The 25,163-nt window shown below is 34.5% G+C and overlaps 3 protein-coding genes and 1 long non-coding RNA gene across 9 annotated transcripts; 2 read left to right on the top strand and 2 right to left on the bottom strand.

The window, feature by feature from the left end:
- Positions 1-288: 288 nt before the first annotated feature.
- Positions 289-3,070, top strand: LOC126733194 (dof zinc finger protein DOF2.1). Its single transcript, XM_050436408.1, has 2 exons — positions 289-734; positions 1,783-3,070. The coding sequence occupies exons 1-2, from the start codon at positions 708-710 to the stop codon at positions 2,638-2,640; spliced, it is 885 nt and encodes a 294-aa protein (XP_050292365.1). The 5' UTR covers positions 289-707; the 3' UTR covers positions 2,641-3,070.
- Positions 3,071-10,435: 7,365 nt separating this feature from the next.
- On the bottom strand, positions 10,436-13,213 carry LOC126733204 (40S ribosomal protein S23). Its single transcript, XM_050436419.1, has 4 exons — positions 13,045-13,213; positions 11,129-11,284; positions 10,896-11,022; positions 10,436-10,803 (listed from the first exon to the last, which is right to left on the bottom strand). The coding sequence occupies exons 1-4, from the start codon at positions 13,047-13,049 to the stop codon at positions 10,663-10,665; spliced, it is 429 nt and encodes a 142-aa protein (XP_050292376.1). The 5' UTR covers positions 13,050-13,213; the 3' UTR covers positions 10,436-10,662.
- Positions 13,214-14,941: 1,728 nt separating this feature from the next.
- Positions 14,942-17,843, top strand: LOC126733214 (uncharacterized). Its single transcript, XR_007659644.1, has 2 exons — positions 14,942-16,961; positions 17,057-17,843. It is a non-coding gene; the product is annotated as an uncharacterized LOC126733214 (long non-coding RNA).
- An 841-nt stretch (positions 17,844-18,684) lies between these two features.
- Positions 18,685-24,827, bottom strand: LOC126733161 (interactor of constitutive active ROPs 3). Of its 6 annotated transcripts, none has more exons than XM_050436397.1 (5): positions 24,527-24,827; positions 23,001-23,106; positions 21,198-21,369; positions 19,132-20,827; positions 18,685-19,032 (listed from the first exon to the last, which is right to left on the bottom strand). In XM_050436397.1, the coding sequence occupies exons 2-4, from the start codon at positions 23,018-23,020 to the stop codon at positions 19,148-19,150; spliced, it is 1,872 nt and encodes a 623-aa protein (XP_050292354.1). In that variant the 5' UTR covers positions 23,021-23,106; positions 24,527-24,827; the 3' UTR covers positions 18,685-19,032; positions 19,132-19,147. The 6 variants fall into 6 exon arrangements, with proteins under 6 accessions (XP_050292354.1, XP_050292312.1, XP_050292338.1 ...); XM_050436355.1 differs by having other exon boundaries at positions 18,685-19,036; positions 24,527-24,826; XM_050436381.1 differs by lacking the exon at positions 24,527-24,827 and adding an exon at positions 24,337-24,358 and having other exon boundaries at positions 18,685-19,036.
- Between the last annotated feature and the right edge of the window lie 336 nt (positions 24,828-25,163).

The raw sequence follows: 25,163 nt of genomic DNA on the forward strand, positions 1-25,163 counted from the left end.
TGATACAAGTCTATATTTATACTTTAATGTAATACGTTTTTATTTTTAAGTTTTAGGAACACGAGAATTGCGATTGTGGGCGATGTGGTTCGCAGAGGGATTGGCGAGGAATTGGGGGGTGGTGGTGGTGGAGGTGTGGGGACCTAAGGCTAAGGCCTAAGGGGGGAGGTGGGTGTGGGGTCCACAAAATAGTTGCATCCACGCGAGAAAGGGACCCACAAAGACAAAGACTGTTTGTGGGGGCCCTGAAGGGTTTCTGGTCTCACATATGAAACCGTTGCAGAAAACAGATCACTTGGGAGAGAGAGAGAGAGAGAGGACTCGAATTTTCTTAAATGCTTTCTCTGCGTGCAAGGCTAAGCCAACTCTCATCTCGGCCATCCCGTACGGGAACCCCATCATTGCTCTCTCTCTCTCTCTCTCTAAAAGAGCTCTCTCTTTCTCTCTCTCTTGGGGTTGCTTTATATATTCAGAGTAGTCGCTCTATTTCCTCACTTTGCATGACTGCTTAATCCATCTCTCTCTTTCTCTCTCTTTACTCTCTACAGAGTCTACACTCTTTCTTTCTTAAGCTCTCATCTCTCTCTCTCTCTCTCTCTCTCTCTCTCTCTCTCTCTCTCTCAAATACACACTTATAAACGCAACCAAACACACATAGAGATACACAGATCTCTTTGAAATTCAGCAGTGGTGTTTAATTGCATGGGATGGATCCCTCAAGTGGACAACACCAGGTAGGATATTAAGCAAACTAGTTTGTAACAATAACATGGCTGTTCTTTTTCAAGTTTTTTTTTTTTTTTTTTTTAATAATTTTTCTCCCCACTTAGCCTTTGCTCTCTCGTTTCCTTTTATGGTTCTTTTTTCTAATTTGGTAAGTGTTTTGGGGTTCTGGGTCTTACTCTAAAAGATGTGTAGTCTTCAGTTTTGATGTTGTTCTTATCAGTTTTGGGTACAAATAAACTAAAGGGCTAGAAGAAAAGATTTTTTTTTAAAATGGATTTTTTAAGCTTAATTTGTTTTCTTTTCATTGTGTTTGGTCAATTTTATGCGTACAAATGGTTTGCTTTTTTGAGTTACAAACAAGTAAACCATTCTTTTCACACTTGTCTAAACAAGAAAAGGTTTTAGTTTTGATTTTGTTCCTTTTTTTTACCTAAGAAGGGAAACTTGTGTGGTTTTGGGGTTTAGATTTTCAATGAAAATTGTACTAATCAAGAGAATATTTTCTGTTTTCTTATATACGATCCATATGCTATCAAGAAGATCAAATTAAAAGAAAACGCTAAAATTTTAACAAATTTTCCAATCTCAATTTTCATATTATCACTTATTTTCCTCAGTTCCCTAGGCAATCAATAGCATATTCAATGCAATTAGAGTAGTAAGCAAATTTTTTTTTGTTAAATCCTCAAGTGAACTAATATGAGCAGTAAGAGTTAGGGTTTTCAAATATTATAATTGTTTTCTTAAAATTAGATCAAAACAATATATGGAGGAAATAAATTAAAAAATAAAAAAATAAAAACTTTCCTTGACTTAATTAGAGATTGTGTTTTTCAAAATTTTTTGTTTGATTGTGTTTGTTCTATTGAACTGATTACTATACATGAAAAATTGATTAACACATATCCACTATGTATTCCCTCTATGCTTTTTTATCCTAGTATAACATGTAAAGAAAAAGAAGCACTCTTTTAAGAGATTTCTGGTTTCAAGTTTATGATGTCTTTTTAAAAATATATATGTGTGTATTTAAAATCCTTTTGTTGGTCTCTTCAGGAAATGCCTGCTCATTCACTAGAAAACATGTTGGCTTGCTCAAAAGCACAGCCAGAGAGGAAACCAAGGCCTCAGCCAGAGCAAGCTCTAAAATGCCCAAGATGTGACTCCACCAACACCAAGTTCTGTTACTACAACAACTACAGTCTTTCTCAGCCAAGGTACTTCTGCAAGTCATGCAGGAGGTACTGGACAAAAGGAGGAACATTGAGGAATGTTCCAGTTGGTGGAGGGTGCAGGAAGAACAAGAGGTCATCATCTTCATCATCAAAGAGGACCCAAGATCAACCACTCACACCCAACAACAACAACCCACTCACTAGCTTCCCACCCCTAACTTATGACTCTACTAATGATCTCAGTCTTGCATTTGCTAGGCTCCAAAAACAGTCATGTGGGCAGTTGGGATTTGATGACCATGATCTTCCTATTATGGGAAATGCTACCGGTTCCCATTGTGATATCCTTGGAAACCCTGGTCCTGGCTTTCTTGATGCTCTTAGGACTGGCTTTCTAGATAGTCAGAATAACAATTTTCACAACTTGTATTACGGGGGATATGGTAATGGGAACATGGGAGGAGAGGTGGATAATGGTGGTGGCGTTGGGGTTAGTGGAGAAATGGTGCAGATGCCATATGAAGATCATCAAATGAGTAATGCAACAACAACCGCTGTGACAGTGACAACCATGAAGCAAGAATTGTGTAATGGGAGAGAAAATGATAATAGGGTCTTGTGGGGTTTCCCTTGGCAGCTCAATGGTGATGCAAACATGAGTGAGGTTGATTCAGGAAGAGAAAGCTGGAATGGACTTGCTCCATCTTGGCATGGGCTTCTTAATAGCCCTCTAATGTAGATCAGGAAGTTCTTAAGTCTGAAAGGGACAAAGAATGCATAGAATTTCCTTTCTTATTAGACTCAGTTTTAGTTCTTTGGGTTTTGTTAAGAGAGATTTGATTCACCTGAATCATCTCTAATTTTACTTGTATTTTTTTTTTTTTTTTTTTTTTTTGAAGTTCTAATTTTTTTTTTTTTTTTTTTTTTGTTTCCTTTTATTGGTTGATAAACAAATGAAATTTCAGATTTGTTTGCTAACCAACTCAGAAGGATGTTGCCTAGGTTGATAGTAGTTGATAAAATACTATTTCATTATTGGAGGAAGGGGAGAGAGAGAGAGAATGAGAGTGATGTTTCATTGTTTCTGCAGTCTGAACTCTGAACTCTCTGAAGTATTAAAAGGTTCATGTTGCAGGACTCCAGATTTTTAATGAGTGGTTTTTCCAAGATATTCTGCCATGATTGCATCTTATTTTCAAGTAGATTCGAAGAATATAATAATAGAATATTAAATTGGAATAATTATATGATAATGGGGTTGATGGGCTTCTCTCCGTCCTAAGCATTAGAATTTCAGTGCAGCATGTGCACCAAATTCGGGATGGATTTTCTTTTTCTTGGCAGACAATATCCAACTTAGGATTTGAGCGTGAGAGAATAGTCAGTAATCAGTTTGAAAATTATTGTATTGTATATATATTTATTCTTTTCTTGCTGGATCATTATCTGATTATTTTATTTACAGCAAACACTAATCAAATTTAAGAGCAACAATGGTCAATAATTTTCATTTCTTGGTGGACAATGGTCGATAGCCAGTGAACATAGTTTGGATTTTTCATATTCAGTGACCCAGATGGCAGTTCCTCATTGGCTTATTGGCCAACTGCCTTGTTCGTTTACTGCTAAAATATGACTTTTTTTCCCAAACCCAGTATTTATTTATTCCGATTTGCCAATTCCACAAATTATTTTTAATTTTCTTAACTGTTCCCTGAGAATAGTTGTATGCATTATAATTTAGTTGGATGAAATGACAAATTAGGAACAATTTTGAGTGTTGTTTGCTTATTTGTGAAATGTCATGTCATTATCCATTATACTAAAGCTCGAAACGCATGGGACTTCAGTGTATTGTTAGTCAATGTTTCAAAATATTACATTTTGTTTGTATATGGAGTATGGACATTAATGGGTATCTGAGCTAGTCTCTTAGAAATTTGTCAATGTTTTTTCCTTAAAAGAAGACCTGAAATACGCCAAGTCTTCACTCTTCCAATTCCATCTTTGGATTTGATTTGGCATGCGTCTTTCACCGACTGAATTGTTAAATTCTTACTAATAGTGACATTTCACCTTGTTTTGAAGGAATGGTAGCAACTTCATGCTATATATGTTCACACTGAAAGTCTTAATTTAGAACTGTGTTTAGGTCAAGTGGTCATGCCCCCTAAAAAGTTTATTCATTTTATAAATGGTTATATGGATGTATAAATTTTCAAATTTTGGCCAATATATATATATATATATCATTTGGCCCTCCAAAATTGAAACTGATCACTTCATGATTCCTGTGGGCAGTGGTCCTTCCCAAACTCATAAGTAATCCCTAAATGTTATTGGTATCAATTTTTTGGTTTTTTTTTTTTAAAAAAAAAAGCAAATCATATCACTTTGTATTTTTCCTTTTGTCTTTTTACTATGACTGTGTTTGAAATTTTGGTTATTTGCTATTTGAAACCCCAAACTTAGTTTGGAACTTTGAAATTTAGGTCTTGTCTATTTAACAATTTATTTGAGTGTTTTTTTAATACTTCAAACTGAAAAATTAATTGATGTAAAGAATAATCATCAAAAGCAAACGTTATAGCAAATCATATCACTTTGTATTTTTCCTTTTGTCTTTTTACTATGACTGTGTTTGAAATTTTGGTTATTTGCTATTTGAAACCCCAAACTTAGTTTGGAACTTTGAAATTTAGGTCTTGTCTATTTAACAATTTATTTGAGTGTTTTTTTAATACTTCAAACTGAAAAATTAATTGATGTAAAGAATAATCATCAAAAGCAAACGTTATAGATTGAAACCATCTCTAAATAAAAAAACATATATAACATTTATTTGGTTTTTTAGATAATGGGAAAGTCAATTATACTATATTTCAAAACTAAGTTTTATAATAAAACGAAAAATGAATTTTTAATGGACTTTGAAATTATGTACATTAAAATAAAAATCATTTTCAAAGGCATAATCAATTATAGATGATTGTTAGGATTTTTAAATAATTCTATTTTAACAAATGAATAAAAATGAAGTAAAAAACAATTATTTTCTATTTTATATATATATATATATATATATATTGTTCATACTTCATACTGAATATATGTTGCTTCAGATTTTTATGTATTAATTTAGTTTTGATTTTTTAGTACTTTTTTTAAAAATTATTCTTAGACAGTAAAAAATTTTAGTTCATTCTTTGGCATTCCAAAAGAACGAATTATGGTACCTTAATCACACATTTGCCTATCAAGATTCAAGCGCAAAATTACAGCTTCCATTTTTTGTTTTTCATACTTTTAATTTGTCAAATAAGAAAAAAAATTCAATCAATAACTACCTATAATATACATAAAGAATTATGATATTTTATCCATTAAAACGGCATGTTAATTACGATCATGTTAAAATTAGGTTTACCAGTTTAAGACTCCAGTGGCCTTCACACACCTAATACCTAAGAACATTTGAAATTCTTAACCTCAAAAACTCGTTGTGCCTAATGAGATTTGACAAGAGACAACTTAACCACAATGCAATCACTATTCCTCCTCCCTCCTATTTGTCACTTGATGATGAGCTTTTAAGCTACACAAAAAATTGTTCACCGTAACACGTGATTGACTTTCTACATTGCTACTCACTCAATGATTCCAACCTGCAGAGACATCTGAGTCTCACCATAATGAAAATGCTACTCTCAATTGACCAGTGAGAAGGTTTTAAATTGGTAGCTGACAGGTCCCAACTGATGGTGTAACTCAGAAAGTCAATTCCAACTGATGTTGCCAACATTTGATCAAATTGCATCCCACAAAAGCCAGGACACCCTCCATTATGTACATAGGGGGAAAAATACAGTCGGTAAAATGGTATGTAATTCAGAAATTCAATTCCCACGTTATTTACAGTTACAGCAATACCATGAAAGGTTCAGCTAAAACATAGTCCAAATTAAGTTATAACACTAAAGATAAACAATCAACATGATAGCATCAACTTTCCGGATCATTGCCTGCTATATGACAATAGATCTGTCAAACGGGTTGGGTCTATCGGATTTGGGTTCGATCTATAGCCTGGTTCGAGTTAGAAACGAGTCATCCTGTATAGGTTGTGAAACCTATTATTTTTACTTAGGTTTTTCAGGTTCAGGTTAATCCTGCATATTTCTTCTTCTTCTTCTTCTTTTTCACATGCTAAAAAAAAATAATGATAAATAAAATGAAACTTGATAATAATAGCACGACAAATAAAAAAAAAAATACTCGAAAAAAAAAGTTAAATAATATATAAATTTTTAAATTTACACTGTCTAAGGTTTTGTAAACTGAAGTCTTCAAGCTTTGATTTCATTAAGAAGCAATTCATGAGTGTCTGTGAATAAAAAGGAACTTTGAAAAATAAAAATAAAGAAAAGACAAGAAGTGAAACCATGAAATACCTTTACACAGGGTTTTAGAAACTAAAAAAAAAAAAACCCCTTTGTGAAAAACAAGTCAACCCATGTGAGTTGCAAGTCGACCCAACCCGCTCTATCATTTGAATGGATTGGGTTCATATTAACCCCCTTTTTGACAGGTCCAAAAAATTATAACCCATACCCATATTTCTCCATTGGGTTCGAATGGTCCAAATCCAATTTTACCAAGTCTACTTTTTGCATGATTGAAGGAACGTGCACCACGGACTACAGTGAAGGAGTTGACTTAAACTGAGTGAGATGAACAAAGCTATAAATAACTCTCTCTTTTTTTTTCTGATTATCAAAAAAAAAAAATTCTTTTTTCCTGCCTTTTTTTTTTTTTTTTTCTCTCTCTCTCTCTCTCTAGCTTACAACCAATAGCAAATGGAATTTAAACTTAAATTCTCCTCATGGAAGAAGTAAGCAATGTCACCAACCTATAATAATGCTCTTGCTTAGATGAACAAATTTAATTGAGTTTAATTAACTTAATTAGTTAGAGCATTTACATCAGCCTCCTTAGATTTTTAGTTAAATTAATACAAAAATTTATACTTTTTCTAGTTTAACTATCTATGTGTTTTATGCACACACATCAAACTCAATACTTTCTTTCTTACTTTTTTGCCTATAAATAGGCCTCTAGTGTCTTTGTAAAGGGCAAAGTGAAGAGAGAAAAGCTAGCCCTTGTAGTAAGAAGTTCTTTTATGTCTCTTATGTCTAATGTAAAAAAGCTGTTAAATCTAATAATATCTTTTAACTTGTTGTATCTTGTGCTGTGTTCTATCCCACATTTTCATGTTATCTTTTATATGTTCCTAGTAATATATGTTATTAACCAGTTTCCATAATCTTCTTACACCCTCTATAAACAGGCTATGAGTTGAGGCTAAATGGGTTCAAGTCATATTCGAGTTGACATGGTTAACCCGTTTAATAAACGGGTCGTATTTATGTTCAACATGCGAACTCGTCTGACCCGTTTAACTCGTTTAGCTTATAAAATTATTAGTTATTTTTATATTATTGCTTAATTAATGGTTTTTTTTAGATGTTTATTACTATATTTATAGTTGTAATTGTATTTTAATTTTAGATATATGGAAATTGATAAAAATTATATAGGTTTGGTATGACCTAGTAATCAAATAGGTTATTAAATGGGTCATTTGTATTGACCTTTACATGACTTGTTAATTAAATAAGTTAAACATGTCGGGTCGGGTCGACCTGTTTAATAAACAGGTCGTGTTCGGGTCAACCCATATAACCAAATACTAATGACTCGACACAACACAAATCCGACCCGCAAACACGAATTGCCACCTCTATAGTAGAGTAGAGTAGAGTAAAGTAAATTTAGCCTAAAATTAACCTATTTATAACTAACTCTACTTTACTCTTCTTCACTCTTCTTCACTCACCCTCCTTTTCCCCCCAATCCAAACAGTCCCTAAGGGTATGTTTGGTAGAGTGGATTTTAGAGAGGATGGAAAAAAAATGAGGAGGAAAAACTTTTTGGAGGGTGTTTGATTAGGAAGGGGAGAGTAAAAAAATGTGGTGAGACCCAACTATTTTCTCTCCAAAATGGAGAGAAAACTGAGGGAGAGTGTGTGACTTGTTAGATGGACAAAAATGCCCCCAGTTGTTTTCCTGGGTAACGTTGGCTCTTTTTCTTTTTTCTTATTTTTTGGGTGAACGTTGGCTCTTTTTTTTTCTTTTGCTTTCTTAGGACACTTTGCCTCTTTTTTTCTTTTTTGTTTTCCCTTGGGCATGGAGTGACAGTGATTTGTTTTGTTTTTGTTTTTTTTTTTTTTTTTTTTACTTGTTTGTCACTTTTTTGTTTTAATTAGGCATCATTTTTCAACAAGAGTATGTGAGTAAATTTATACAAACTCATTTTTTCCATCCCTACACTTTTCTACTTCCAACCAAACAAAAATGAGAGAAATTAAAATATTTTCTATCCTGTCACTTTCCATCCTCCCACCATTTTCTATCCTCCCACTTTTCCACCTCTCCAACCAAACAGACTCTAAGAGATTGTTTTGCTAGGGATTTATGATTTGTAATTGTCTTGTTGGTATGTTTCTTTTTAGACTGGATTTGTGATTTGTGATTTGTCTAAAGGTTTTTCATGTTATCCAGGTTTGTAAATTATTTGGTTGGTTTGTCACTTTGTCTAGAGGATTTTCTTCATATTCTTGGGGCAATTGAGCAAAAGGATGGTTGATAAAACTTTTTAAGGGTTTTTTTATGGGTCAATTTGTAAATCCTTTGTGTAACTATGTATACTATTCAGTAATTTTTCATAATCTTTCCCCCCACCCCATCGTAGTTCCATCTCTAAACGTACTTGTTCCCTTCAGATCCCCGAAATAATGATGACCCCATCTTGAGAGCTCCAAAATTATAGTGAGCTGAGAGAGAGAGGTGGAGAGTGAGTGAAGAGAGAAAAATAAATGTTTATTATTATTGTCTAGCGAAGGAAAAAGCATTGCCAGTTGTGGCGAGGTTACAACTCCATGTTAAAATTGTGGGTTAAAATATTGATATTAATGCGTGTTTTTTTTTTTTTTTTTTTTTTGAGCCTTTAACTATATATTTGCTAAAATATTAAAAGACCTACATTAATGTGAATGTTTTACCTCTCTCCCCGGCCTATGCCCAAGTTAGAGCTATTCTATGTCAGTTGTTAACACTCAATGCCCATGATCCGCGAATGATTCGTCCATCCCATAGTCCCACCTTAACGACTGACTTCATCTCATTTGCCTTTCGGAATTAGAATTCCGCAAAAGATTAATCCAGCAGGCCCATTATTTTGAAAATGGGGCTGGATCATCGGATCAAACTCCAACCACGAGCTGTCTTTATGATTCTTCGATTAGTGCTTCAAAGTCAAACCCTTCTTATAAAAAAAGTCATAAAGTTCTCAACTCTCAATCATGGTTTTTGAAAAACGACCCATTATACAACTAAAAAACAAATATACAAAATTTAATATTTTAAAGGTTAAACGGTTAAATTGTGACAATATCACAATTAATTAGAATATAAACAGATAGGTTAAATTTATAAAGCATACATAAGAAAAGGATAAAAAAGGAAATCCAACATAATAAAGCATTCCTAATAATACCTCATTTATTTAGAAAAAGAGAACTTAGAGAAGAAGAAAAAAATTCATAAACAAACATTTATAAATAAAAAACAATAACAGAGTACCATCCAATTCCCATATAATGTCACAATTCCTTGTATCTAAACAATACCAAAGGATAAACTGAAAAATCAGCATCTAGAATTCTAGAAATTGATGGCATGAACCGTTTGAACCTACGAACAGTTTGTTGGACCGTTCAATTCGACTGTTGTTCGAACAGCTTGAATGTGTGCACATCATCTTATTCAGTTATTTGGGGCAACACCTTTTTCTTGTATGCTTTTTTTCTCTCTTTTGGAAGTACATCTAATCATCTAAATGCTATTAAAAAAAATTGACAAAAAATCAAGTGTGCACCACATTCTATATGACATCAAATCAGTGGCAACTTTTTTCTTGTATAACTATTTTTCCCTTTTTTTCTTTTCCTGAAATTATGGCTGGGTTTGGATAGCGTTGCGTTTCTGCGTTTTCCTTTTTTTTTTTTTTTTTTTTTCACGCGTCGCAACTTTTGACTGGTCAGTTATGAACAGTGCACGGATGCACTGTTCATAGACCCACAAATTTCATTTTTTATCAATTTTTTCATTAAAAATGGGTCCCACAGCACTATTCATACATTTAAAAATTATTTTGTTACAGTGTTTTCAGTTTTCAGTTTTCAGTTTCAGCAAAATAAGTTCTATCCAAACACACCCTATATCTAAAATGAAACGATTGTTGTGACTTGTGAGTATGGATAATTTTAATAAGATATATTCTATTTATTTATAAAGTCATGGTCTACTGACCTCAAAATTAAGAACCACTTCTTTTTTGGTTCCCTCAACAATTCTGTCTTTAAACCATAGATTTGAATTATTTCAGTTAATATTTACAAACAAGCTTCAAACGCGTTAAAAAAAATCAGAACCATTGTGGCATTGCAAAGAAAAAGATAAGAAATAACCACAATATCCTTCAGTTTATGATGACAAAAAAAACAAATATCTAATTAATATCAAGGGAAGCTAGATTCCATTTAGAACATAAACAAACATCTAATTTGTCTCAAGGGGGTGACACTGCTCTCTTAACTCAAAATTGGAAAACAACAGATTATATAGGTTATAGAGGAGGTGGTTCAAGACCTTGGCTTCTCCTTCTTCTCCTTGAAGAGGGCCAAAAGAGACACCCCTGATACCTTCACAACCTTAAACCTGACTCCGGGAATATCACCAACAGCATGCCCCTTTCGTCCAAATCCTGCAATCAGCACCTCATCCTGCATACAGCAAATAGTATATAGTGAGGCCAAAATAAAAACTGTGCAATTAATTGATTGCTACAAAGCCTAGAGCTGGAAAATAATCTCACATTCTCCTCAATATAGTTCAAGCAACCATCATTTGGTACGAAAGCTGCAATCTTCTTCCCGTTCTTAATCAGCTGAACTCGAGCACATTTTCTAATAGCGGAGTTTGGCTGCTTAGCCTCAATACCACTATACAAGTCAAACAGAACAACATGTTAGAAGCTATTTGAGATATTTAGACAGGATTAAGGGTAAAGCAAATCAAAAGAATAAGCATCTAAAGATTTTTCCCAACATTTTTTCAAGAACAATGCCCTTAGCATGTGAGGATCCAGCAAAAGGTTTCTTCCATTCATTGCCAAGGTGGGACTTCTTGTATGACTTGTCAGCCCACCTTTGCCTTCTGCGGTGGGACTTAAGCTTACGACCAGCTCCCATTCCACGTGTCTTCCTGTAACCCAATCACTTATAGATTATAAATTCATTCACTAACTTATTGTTGCAAGAGAAAAGAAAATAATAAATGTATATGAAACAAGTGAAACAGTTAATTAAGAGATAAGCATGACTATAAAGAACAACTGAATAGCAATGACATTAGGTGCCATGATACAAAATGTGTCATTACCATATTCCAAATGGAGCTTAAAAGTTTCTATTTATCAAATCAATTTCATGGTGTAGAAAAGCATTCAACAAATGGAAATCAGAACAACTAGACAAAACTAAAATCCTCATGCCTTCCCCCGAAGGAAAACAAACACATCTTATGGAGAAAAGAGCATAAGCCAAACTAGGAGTCTCCAAAATTTCTTACTGCCAGTTTTATTTCCTTCTTCGCATCAGACTAAAATTATGGTAATGAACATTGATTGACAAGCGAACATACAATAGGGACTTTTCCAACCACGACAAGTCAACCACAAACCATTACAATGTGGAAGAACTTCACATTGGCAACACTATAGTCTAATTGTGCTCAAGTTACACAAAATAGTTTACTGGATTTATCAACAGGACACTTTATATAGCTTAGATTTTTATCTGTAAGTTCCTTTGCAGGAAATTAACGCACATCTACTATACATATTTTTAATCCGAAACTTTCAAATGCACTGAAAGTTTAAGAGCAATATTCCTTATTCTGCTCCTCAGTCTCGCATAACAAGACATAAGGTCGAAAGCAGAACATTTATTAAAGGCCCAATGCTAAATTTAGGATGCAAACTTATAAGTGAATGCTCAATTGACAATATGAATTTGGAAGGATTTACTAACCCACTACATTACAAATCTATAGATTTATATTTTGGGGTTAATTACACTCCCCCTGACCCCCTTTTTTTTTTATTATAAGTAAGTAAGTATTTTATTGAACAGGATTACTTCATGTACATGATTGAACGCAAAGAAGTCTAAAGAATTACAAATGTTATGTACAGAAAGATAATAACTCTAAAAACTGAGGAATCGAGTCACAATCAGTAAAGCCCCATGCTCCAAACCAATCAAACAATGATCTAGCAAACAGTTCAATCAATTGGACTACACTTTTCCCCCCTTAGAAACTAAGCAGTGTTCCCCCTAACTGTTGTTAATAAATATTTTCTAGTTCTACCCTATCATTAGAGTTTCTGTCAAAATTCATGGACAAGTCAATTTTTTGAAAAAAAAAAAAATTTGCCTAATAGAACTTTGAATTTCCCATTAAATTTGATGAAAATCTTATTGCCAGAGAGGGCAAGGTATTTATTACCAATAGTTAAAGAGGGCCAGTGCTTACTGTTGTAGTTTAGGAGGACATTGCAAGTAGCAGTAGTTAAGGAGAAGTGCATATTTTTTGCCCTAGATTTTGGCAATGCTAATGGTTCTAAATTCTAACAAAACTTTTCTTTCTCTATATTCACAAACCAAACAGATCCTACAAGTCGTGAAATTGTAAAAATATAAATAAAAAAATTACTGATTTTAAGACAGAGTTAGACAATCACATTTTCCCAACCAGGCATCAAATTTTTACACAAATTAAGCTTGAAGAAATAAATGTATAGAAATATATTCTTCTCCAAATAACTGATGAATGTTCGAATCTAGACTATCGATCAGAACTAAAATGTAGCATAAGATAGACTAAAATTTTTGTCTAAACAAACAGAGAGAGAGAGAGATAAAGGAAGAATTTTGAATAGAAATGGGAAGTGGAGCTCTGACCCCATAGTGACAGAACGAGGAGGCGCTTCGAATGTGAGAAAGGGCTTCGGAGCTTAGAGTGAGAGCTGCTATGGAGCTTAGGCCGCCACTACACGAGACGTAAAAACCCTAACCTTCATGGCCTTATAAACTTCACTTTAACATCCTAAGATAAAGACGCCAAAACAAATTGCGTTTTTTATTTTTATTATTATTTTATAATATGAAAACGCTAGGAGTTCTAGCTTTTTTGAGCTTATTATTATTCTTCTCTTTCTTTCTTTCTTTCTTTCTTTCTTTCTTTTTTTTTTTTTTTTTTTTTTTTTTTTTTTTTTCTTATTTCATTTTATTTTTTACCTGTCTAAGTCTTTCTCTTTTAAAGAGTGTGTGGATGAACTTATTTTTATTGGTTTTTTTTTTATAAAAAAAATTAATTATGTAAAAGTAAAGTTGTATACAAACTTTGCACTCCGCTTAAGTTGTGCAAGAAAGGCCCAAAGCCAATCCTAAAGAACAGTGAAGATTCATAGGTTTTTTATGTTCTTTAAATTATTTTTAGGCTAAAATGTATACTACGTCATCTAAATTTGACTAAAATTTATTTTAGTTTTTTAATTTTACTTTTTTTCAATTGAGTTTTTTAAGTTCAAATTTATTCAATTCAAACATTCCATCTAATTTCGTTAAAAATTTTCTAGCTCATAATTTAGCTCAGTACGCTAAATTATGAGCTAGAAAATTTTTAGCTCATAATTTAGCTCAGTACGCTAGACATATTGATGCTTTTACAGTGTGGATGGAGGATGTTCCACCATAACTTCACCATGCTCTTGTAACAGACTTTGGTTGATTTAATAAAGTTTCTTCGTCTTGATTCTCAAAAAAAAAAAAAAAAATACTAATGCAACTTCTTAAAATAAAAAATAAAATGAAACTATCATGAGTAATACGTGTCAACCCAAAAAATAAAAAATAAAAAGTTTTATCGCACACGTGAAGCGTGTGTGATAAGGCAGTGATTATTAATTATGATGATCTAACCGAAGAATTTGCCCTTATATTACAAATAATTTATGATGTACACCTAGGCCGAGCTAAGTGGGCCTCATCCCAAAAGAAAAATAGAATCATCTCAGCCTCACGCAAGCCTATCCTTACTCAAAATTGTTAGCCCAAAGTTACATTTTTAGTCAAACTTGGTTCGGCTTTTTGAAACTTGGCTTTTTGAAAAAGTGTAGTTTTCAAAAAGTGCAGTATGAAAAAGTGTTTTTTCAAAAAACTGAATGTTTGGTAAAAACTGTTAAAAAGTGTTTTTTGAAAAAGCTGAGTGTTTGGCTAGCACTTATAAAAATGGCAGTTTGAAGGGTAAATTACCAAAAAAGACAATGTATATATAAGAGAGTTTATTTCATACTTAAATCAATATTGTGAAATTATTTTTTTCTCACCAGTATTAACTAATAATAACCTACCACTTAAGATTTATTGTGAAAGTATTGTAAAAATGTTGTGACAATTTATATTGATTTTAATTTGAATGTACTATTACAATTATTTTTTTTCTCTTTCTAAACAAATTATTTTTTTCTCACCAATATTAACTAATAATAACCTACCACTTAAGATTTATTGTAAAAATATTATGACAGGATTTCTCAATTTTAATTTCTTATTCTTTATTTTATGTTTCCCTTATTTTATTTTATTTTTTTATCCATATTTGCTTCTTCTTTTTTCCCCTCTTTTTTTTCTCCTCCACACACGTACCCTTACTTTTTTTCTTTTTTCTTTTTCCTTCTTTCCTCTTTTTCCCTTCCACTTCCTCCACACACGTGCCCTTACTTTTTATTTTTTCTTTACTTCTTTCGTCTTTTTCCCTAATTTTCACACTCCAGAACGTTCCAGTGTTCCACAAAGTCTCCGCCCCTCTCTCATCCCTCAAAGTCTCTGCATCTCTCTTTTTTCTTTTTTTTTTTTTTTTTTTTTTTTGACAATTCGAAAGCTACAAGGAAGAGAGAAGATGATGATGATGATGAAGAAGATGAAGATGATTGAGTTATGGGTTTGTATTTGATTTTGATTTTGGGTTTGGGTTATGGGTTTTCAGTTAATGGTTTAATTTTGAGTTAATTTTCTGTGGATTTTGGGTTTGATTTTGAGTTGATTTTGTTTTAGGTTGATTTTGAGTTGGGTTTGGGATGGGTTTTCCAATGGGGTTTGAGTTGATTTTAAGTTGTTTTTTGTTGATTTTGAGTTATTTTTTGTTTGATTTTGTTGATTTTGTTTTTGAATTATCAAATGTTGAAATGAGTTTTGTTGATTTTGTTGATTGTGGTGGTAGACCGGTGATAGTTGGGTGGTGTTGTGTTTGTAGCAACACGGAGAGGGTAGAGCAGAGAGAGGAGATGAGAGGAATTGAAGTGTAATTTGGTAATTGCCTGAAGAGTCCAACGGATAGCTAAGAATGCGCATAGACTTTTTCTAAAATGGACCTCTAGAACTCCATAATGGCTTGCACGTTCTTAGCGTTGGCCCAAAACGCAACTTTTTCCAAAAAGTTGCGTTTTATGCTTAACCAAATGGGTTTTCCACTCCAGCTTTCTTCAAAACGGGCTTTTTGGGTCCAAAACGTTAAAACAAACGGGCACAAAGAGAATCTACATTTCTCCTTAAACTCTCTTTTGTCTCCAGCTCTATTTCTCAATTCCTTTATTCTTTTTTGTGCTTCTATTGCTTCCGTAATTTCTTTTCATAGTATAGTCTATTAGTCTTAGCAATGGATTCAGCTTCGAGTACAATTTCGAAGTTCAAATGCTACTTCAAGTCTGAACGCAGCAGAACCACTTTTGTAACTTCTTCTTGTCCAATATGTCAAATCTGATGACAGTCAAGTTTGATCCCAGCAATTATATTAAGGGTCCGGTTAATATATGCCTTAATAAATCTGTTTTTGGAAAAAATTTATCGAAAATTGAAAAAATTGTCAAAACTTTTTCAATTCCCAATAAAACTTTTTCTAAAAATGGTATACTATTGTTTGCCCTTAGGACACACGTTAGTAAAATCCTTATATTAATTGGAAGCATCATAGTAACTTCCATGCTTAGCAGTTAGCACCTACTCACTGCTTGAGCATGTGGCTAGAACAGTGGTTCCACCTCCTCAATATCTCAAGGATTTAGATGGTAATCAATTGAGGGTCTTGAATCCAGAATTTCATATTTGGAAAGTCAAATATCAAGAATTAATAACCCTTATAAAAACTCAACCTTGTCACCTACTAGGCTACTACATTAGCTTTGATGGTAGGACAGAAAACTGCAATATCAGTTCGGCTTACTCTGAAGAATAGGTACACTTTTATTCTATAATTCGTACCAGTATTCTCAAATCTTAGATTTGAGATTCACACTGTAAGAAAGGAAAATGATTCAGTTGCAAGTTACTTCTAAAAAATCAGGGAAATTAAAGATAAGCTTGGAGCTGTGGGAATTGAGATAGAAAATGAGGAAATGCTCTACATTGTGTCGAAGGGTCTGCCTAAGGAATGTAATCTTTTTTCCCCAACCATTCGAACTAGAAACAAAGTTCTCGCGTTTGGGCAACTTCAGGTTCTTTTAGAAGCAGAAGAAACTTCTTTGAGAGGTGACAAGTGCAAGGACTGATACACCATGGCCATGCTTGCTACAGCAGGTCATAAGCCATAAGTCTATTCTCTATTCCTCCTCCCAATCCACACTCAAATAGAGGCAGGGGCGGAGGCTATAATAATAGTCAGAGATTGAAGAGACATTCCACAGCAAGGCTCTCCACAGAATCATCAATTCAGTCCAGGTAATAACAGTAGCTTTCAGGCTAAGAATCAGTTTGTCAAATCCGTGGCAAAACGGGATACTTGGCTATTGATTATTTCCATATAATGGACCACTCATATCAAGGTAAACATCCTTCTGCTAAGCTTGCAGCCATGGCAACTTCCTCTAATGTAAATCAAGCAAATGATCCTTGGCTGATACTAATCACCTTACTGCAGATTTGAGCAACTTGACTATGCAACAACCTTAAGGTGTAACTGATCAGGTCATAGTAGGTAATGGTTCTTCTCTACTTATAACACATGTAGGTACTGGTCAATTACACACACACAAATTTAAGCCTACACTCATCCTTGGAGAGTTAAGTCCTATACATTTCTTCAAAATTTCACTCATAAGTTATGTAAAGATAATCAAATTTTCTCTCACTCAATCCAAATATGCATAAGACATCCTACAAAGATACAATATACAAACTTGTAAACCTTGCTAATCACTCTGCTTACCAGGCCAAGACTCAATCCTCATGAGAGCATTCCTCTCAATGATCCTGGTCCTTTTTGAGGCATGGTTGGAGCACTCCAGTGTCTAACCTTTATTAGATCTTACCTTGCTTTTGCAATTCATAAAGTCTTTTTAAGTTTATGAGTGCCCCTACTAATTTTCATCTTCAAGCTTTGAAACAAAATTTTCGTTACCTTCAAGGAACTCTGCACCATGGTTTTTGTTATACTCGTGTCCCATTGGTTATTTTTGCATTTACTTATGCAAATTGGGCAGGTGATCCATTTGATAGGATCTCAGCCTCTGGGTTTATTATCTTTCTTGGCCAAAATCCCATTGTCTGGTCTGCAAAGCAGTAAGCCACAATGTCCCAATCCTTCACTAATGCAGAGTATTCAAATTAAGTTTGGTTTCAACTCTAATCAATTAGCTGACATCTTCACCAAGGCTTTGCCCTCCTCGTTTCCTTGATCTTCAATCCAAACTCATAGTGCCTCTCTCCATTCATTTGAGGGGGACACTAAAACAGAGGATGGTTCCCAGGTAGAAGATGAGTGACATGCCGTTACAAGTTTCAACTAAAGAGCCAAAGCCTAGTCAACAACATGTGGGTCATCAATGGTTACAAAGCTTGATGTTATGTGACATACCATTTTACAGAAAATTCTCTCTACTACGTGTCATTTCCAATTGAAGATATAGCACTGCTCTTCATAGTCAGCGACTTAGTTTCAATTTGTTAGATCTTAATCTAAAATTAGTTTGAGGAAATTTTCTTCAGATTGAACTCTCATTTCCTAGAAAAGGAACACTTTATACAGATCATTTTTAATGAATGAGAATCTAATACATTTTCTCTGTAATTTCTTTTCAGTAACAAACCAAAAAGTTTTAGCATTTCCTTTGTTTCTGACACAGTATATTATAGACAGATCAACTGAGTTACGACCTGAGGTAGCAGACCACCAAGGCATGATACCACAAGGAAAACCTGCCATAAAATTAAGCTTGTTGCTTTGTTACCCAATTATTGGCCTAATTCTTCCTCTGATCGGTTCAATTCAACCTCTTGATCAAAATGATATGCTTGATTATATTTCATCTCATTTTATGCTAAGATCCTCCCAAGTTTCATTTCATAAATTCCTACCTCTCTAAGATGTTTGGATTTTTCAAAATTCCATGGATATGTAGAAGAGAAATGCTATACACCCCTGGGATGCATGATATGTTTACCAAACAAGAAAGATAGACGGAGAAGAAAACCAAATAATTCAAGGGGTTAGTAGGGTAAAAAAGAAAGAAGCTTCCAAATTTTTGAATATATACAGTCCCAACCATGAATTTACAAAGCAAGAGCCATACTATAATAATCAAATACTCCAATGTATCCATAAAACGACTCCGAGTATATAGAACAGTAAATATGTTCTTACGGAGACAATCATATCAGGTGAAACCCATGTTTGTCATTAACTCCGACATTGTCCTGGAGTTTGATAATATTTCCTTACAAAATTAAGAGCAGCAATTGTCACATAAACAGGATATAGGATACTACAATATATATTCATGGGTTAACACAAAATGCCTGAAAATAACTGAGTAATTACTTCCATTTCGCCACCACTGAGAGCTTTGGAAGAATGCTAACACTCAATGAAATAACTGGGTTGAACATACCACCAAACTATCTGTCACAAGAAAGATACATGCAGTTATGGAAAAAAGAACGAATATGTATAATTGGGAAAAAAAAAATGGCACGACCATAGCAAATACAATCAACCTGTCCCATGGTGTTCCTATTTCTGTGGCTTCTTCCACAGCACTCCAATCTTCTTCAGCATGTTACCATTTTTTTTCTTCAGTAAATCATCTTCCATGTCTTCGGAGTAAGGTGAGCCCATCTTCCCTGCAATGGAATTATAGTTGCTGTCCAATGATGCAGTTCTCTCCATGAACTTCCCATTATTCCCAGCTGAAATCATGGCCGCAGCTGCCTCAGCAGCCTTCCTCCACTGGTCAGACTGCACCTTTAGCCTTCTCAACTCAGCCTCCATTTCTGAATTTGCTGCTTGTGTTGCCTCTAGCTGCTCAGTCACCCTCGCTGCCCTCCTGTTTGACTTATCTGCTTCCTCCATCACTATTCCAAGTTTCATAAGAGCCTCTCGCTCTGCAGCCTTTGCTGCCTCTACTTCTGCAACCACATGATCATTCGCTTTACCCCTGTCCATTTCCCTTTTCTTGATTTCCAGTTTCAGCATTTCATTTTCCTCTGATATACTCTGCAATTCTGTCTCCTTATCCATCAGATTGGCCCTCAACTCTGAAACACGTTCATTTAATTTCTTCAGCTCCTTTTCCAGTTCGTATTCCCTCTGGCATGACAAGCTCTTCTCAAGCTTCAAATTCAACCCCTCATTCTCCTCCGAAATACCCTGTAATTCAGTTTCTTTATCCATCAGGTTTGCTTTTAACTCCTCAACATCAGCTTTCTTTTTCTTTAGTTCTGCCTCCAGTGCAGCCTCTCTTAGACTTGATCCAGATTTTATCTGCTCCACAAGTTCATAAGCACTTCTTATCTGCACTGTGCTCCGAATTTGTTCTTCATGGTATTTGCTCTCAGCAATTTCTAAAGCAGATCTTAGTCGAGCTACCTCAGACTTCAAAGAGTGAAGTTCTGCTTTAATCTTGATTGATTCCCCTGTCTCTTGATCTTTTCCAAGTTCCAGCTCAATGTTATGATCACCTGCAGGATTTTGAGAAACATCGCCACTAATATTTTTTAGGCCTGCTTCAAGCTTGCTAACAAGTTCTTCTAGGAAATTCACACGTGCCCTTGACTGGTCTAACTCTGAGGCAACAGAGTTGTAAGCTTCCATGGATTTCATGCTATCTGATTTGAGCACCTCTACAGTTTGTCTAGCAGTTTCCAGTTGCAGCAGAGTTTCACCAACCAGTGCTTGTGCCTGAGCTTCTGATTCTTTGCAGTCCTGTAGTTGGTTTTTCATGTTAGCCACAAGAGAAAGAGTTTCAGCAAGGTTTGCTTTCAAGCTCTCAAGCTCTTCATTTGCTGATTCTTTGTTCTTGGTTTGTGCAGAACCAGATTCAGCTACCATTCCAAGCTGGACCCTAAGTTGCTGAATCTCATTCATGGCAGAGGCCAATGTGGCTGAGTCGACTGAGTTCTGCCTCTGGACAGCCTCGAGCTCGGACTGCCATGCTTGATCCCTTTCTTTTGAGATCTTTTGTAGCTCAACAACACGGGCTTCCTCAGAAGCAGACAGCTCCTGAAGCTGCAGCTGGGACTCTTCAAGCTCTGAAGACACAGCCAATAGTTTGTTTTTGGACTCCTCAGCATCTTGCTGGGATTGCTGCTTCCATAATTCAGAAGAACTCAGCTGGTCCTTTGTCTTCTTCAGTTCCTCCTGAAGATGAGAAACCTGGGTTTCCAATTCAGATATTCTGCTTGGGCGCTTCTTCTAGAGTAAGAAGGAAGAAATATGCAAACTTAGAAATACTCAAAAACATGCAACTCCTGTAAGTTTGTATAGAAACACATATAGGAACTATTACGCAACATGTGCACTTCCATTCCTATCATAGTAATATGTGGTGCTAAATCTATAGAAAAAGAAAAGGCAATGGAATTTTATGTGCATTCTAATTTCTAACCAAGCATTTATCAAAGAGAGAGAGGTCCGAGCCAGGGCTTGCACAAAACATCCAAACACCAAAATCCTAAATGTCTGGGCTCTTACACTTTGCTTACAATTGATTTCAAAGGTATTGCAATCACTAGATTGTGTAAGTATAACTGCACAAGGTTGGTGGATCCATTTATTCAAGTACCTCAGTCACTGGGCTTCTGGGTGACCTACGCTCAACAACTTTTGGGCTTCTATCTTTAGGTGCTCTACTAGCCTGAGCTGAAGCAGTTGCAACATCAGTCTCTACTGCAGTTGGCTTGAGTTGGCGTACAGCTCGAGGAGAAACCTTCTGAGGCACCTCTGAGGAGCCACTTCTGAGATAAAGTGACATAACAATCAGGTATATGTTATAGCAGAATCAACAATCACAACCTCATATTTAAAAAACACTTCTCAGTTTCAGCAACTATGCACTGATTGTTTAAGATGACATACACAAGTGACACTCTCCTTAGACTTGCATAGTGTCTGAGAGTTTATGAATAAATTTATACCATACTCTAAGTCAGCCAGCTGATTGATGGACTAGCCAACCGTCATATCCTCAGTGTGATAAAACTTGAATGAAAGCATTATACTTTACCAGGAATTATATGGAAATGTAACTCGTAAGAAATATTTCAAAAAGATAGGAAAATTATAATAAAAAATATTAATCTAATAACAGCACTGATTAGAATATAGAATTGAAATATTAGTTTTGGCATATATTCCTACTCCCATGAAAATGAGTTCTTAAATCGGATTAATTGGGGAATTCAAATTCAAACATACATATTACATCTATATCTAAACTCTAATGATTAGAGTTTTTTTTGTTCTTTTCAGAGAGAGAAAGAGGGAACTCTAGGACAATCAGGTGGCTAATCAATGTTCATGGCAACTTTGGTTGTCTCTCTAAATTAAATATCAGTTACAACATGGGTTAAGTGACTAGCACTGTCCAAAGCTTATGGATATGCATGTTGGTTAGCACTTAAACTAAAAGCTTAAGCCTCTTAAGTTTTGGTCCAATCAATTTCTCACATTTGTCAGTATTTTTCAATTTAAGAGTCAAAACTTAGTCACTAAAACATGCACTCACAACACACATGAAAACTGAACCAAAAAACCTATAAAAGCATAACAAATAATAATTTTTTACATATGACTTCTTAAAACTGAATGAAGATTATGGTCCATTCTAAGAAACCTGCCATTTGCACCTTTTATATGAATTCTAGAGTCAAATGTATTCCAGACACCACCATACCCATCATGAAAATGAAAATGATAATCAAGACTTCACTGACAGTAAATACTAATAATTCAACTTAGTGACATCTTTAGTCACATAAAAACTAAGCGACAAAAACTCTAGTGTCCAAAGAGTTAGCAATTAGAAACAATAATTTAGATCAACGGGTCCATAAGAGGCCCCATAATAGCCACATTTCAGGGCAGCAGACAAGGACAAATAGCATATATTTGTTTGATGTTGAAATTGCAACTTGAAAGTTGAGATTCTTACCACCATAAAAGAGGGTCCTCAGTAGTAATTTAGTTGGTGAAAGTTGCATGAACTCATAGCAAACTCGGATACGTGGTGCATATGTAGATATTTTAAATGAAAAAAGACAAACCCAAGAAAAAAAAAATGAAAGTGAAAAATGCTAAAATATCAAGGATCTGGCAATCACAATGTTCAAACCCCAACTAAAAATCCATCAATAACCAACAAAGTTAGATGGCACTTATGCACCTCTGAGGTACTCTTTTAGTCCTTTAGTGCAGTTTTTTTCCTATTGACCATAAATGGCAAATGGGACAACAACAATATACGATTTAGATTTGTAGAGCTTTGTCTTGCCTCAAATACCAAAACAACCCCTTTAACAAGTCACATGCCAAGGAAGGAGCCTAGCTCCAAAAGAATGAGAGAAAACAAAAAAGAATTTGAGGTTACCTTGCTTTTGGGGTCTGCATGATTTTAACTGCCTTTCTAGGAACAAAGTGAAGATGGGGCTGATGTATGAGCAAACTTACTTCAATGCTGCCTGTCCCACAAGACCCTGCAACAGTTCAGGAAAAAAAATCACAACTGAGAAAAGAGGTATCCAATGTGAATTATGTACATGATGAAATTAATGGGTTCACGAAGAAGAGCATGTGCCCTTTACCACCGCATATGAAGCCATAATTGCAAGATATGCAAAGTTACAAACCATAAATTTGATTGAACAGAAAAAGAATAAAAAATTCAAAGGAGAAACCCAAAAGGAAAATTTTAAAATTTAAAGGTAAAAAAAAAAAGCCCTTATTAGAAGGAGCGGATCTTATTCAGCTTTTCCCAACTCCAACTCAAAACCAATTTATTCAAGTCAGAGGGGACCTACAGGCTACGGCAACAGGACAGAGTGGACAAAATCACAGAAATATCCCTTATCTATCTTTCTATCTACATAAACTACAAACATGAAAATGAAATAGTGAATTCAGTGGCATTTCTGTAAATTTAAAAAGATGAAGTAGTATCCTTCCAACTCCATTTTTGCCGTGAAGAATGGAGAAACACAGTGCAGTGTGGGGTTTAGAATTTGAAGGACCCCAAAAAAAAGAGGGGACTTTTAAGAAACTGCTATTACACTCTGATTGTGTCTGCTAAAAGCCTTACCATTAATCCGTTTGTTTCTACAGAAAATACTTTCTCAGAAACTTTTTCCCGTGAAAAAAACTATCAGTCAATTTTGCTGAACCCCCCAAAAAAGAATCTTTGTTTTAACTCTCAGAAACTTTTTCCCATGAAATAAGGAAAAGTAAAAGGAGAGAGGATATAGTACATGAAGTTACATTTTCCCGCACTATTTTCCCAGGAAACAAACAAAAGCAAACAGATCTAAAGCATAAGGAAATCACCACCGAAAGAGTCAGTAAAGGCAAGCAATGCAGCAGTAGATATCAACGAGAGGACGACCTTTGGGGCAAAATATTTTATAAAGAAAATTTTAGTTTTTTCTATTTTTAAGAAAGTTGGAAAAATACAAACAACCTTTTTGAGATTCGATTTTCTTTACAAAGTGTACAAAAGAACAAAAAGCCTGGAATTCTTCCAGCTCTGGAGCTCGATGAAAAAGCAAAGGCTGTAATAAGTTTTCTGCATAATATGACTTTTCTATAAACTAAGATTTCATCCAAAAAGCACCTCAAAAAGAAACATCATTGCAGCTAGTGAAAGTGAAGAAGAAAAAGGTGATGGAATTAAAAAACCCAACAACAAAAAAGAACAAAAGGCATGTAATAACCTCGTTTGGTTGCCGAGAAAATGTGAGAAACCAGACTACAGAACACAGTAAAATAAAGTTTTGCTTTTGTTTTACTAGGATATTCTCTTAATCTAAGCTTGCCCAATGAAGAGTGTGTTGAGTAAAAAAGGGAAAAAAAAAAAAAAAACAAAAGTAAAGCAACATTATATATGTAGGTTTTGATTTGTACCTGGTGTATGTTTGAGTTTGAGACGAGGTAGGTGGGGTGATTTTGGGAGAGACAGTTAGCTATTGTTTGAGAAGCACGGAAACAGCCATAAATATTAAGCTTAATCTTCTTCTTTCTTATTCTTCTTCTTCTTCTTCTTCTTCTCGTTGGAGTTGTCGTTAGCGCAGTTTCCAAGGAACTCACTCTTTTGGTTTTTGGAACAGTGGGATGTGAAGAGTGAGTAGAGGAGTAAGATGTCGTGAGTGAATACAAAACGGAGACAGGCAAGAGACAACAGAGGTGTACTGTGTACACAGCTTTGTCTTGTTCTTTGTTACACAAAAATACTACAAATTAGTTTTAACCCCGGTTTTACGTCCGTATTTTTTCTTTATATTATCCTTTGTCCAAGACTTTAGGTAGACTACTGACTTTTGTGTATTGAGCATTGACCAGTGCAATGGTGTTATGTTTTTCAAACGCACTAATCAAATTCAACACTGTCAGTCGTCTGTCAGACTGTCACTATGGTTTAGCTAAAAAAATTTACTATGGTTTAATTATTTGATTTATTGATCAAAGTAATAATATAGTTGAATTTTATTAAATAACTTAACACATAACATAACATAAAATGTACCTAAATATTATTATGAGT

The sequence above is a fragment of the Quercus robur genome, chromosome 1, assembly GCF_932294415.1.
Source record: "Quercus robur chromosome 1, dhQueRobu3.1, whole genome shotgun sequence".
Classification (NCBI taxonomy): Eukaryota; Viridiplantae; Streptophyta; class Magnoliopsida; order Fagales; family Fagaceae; genus Quercus; species Quercus robur.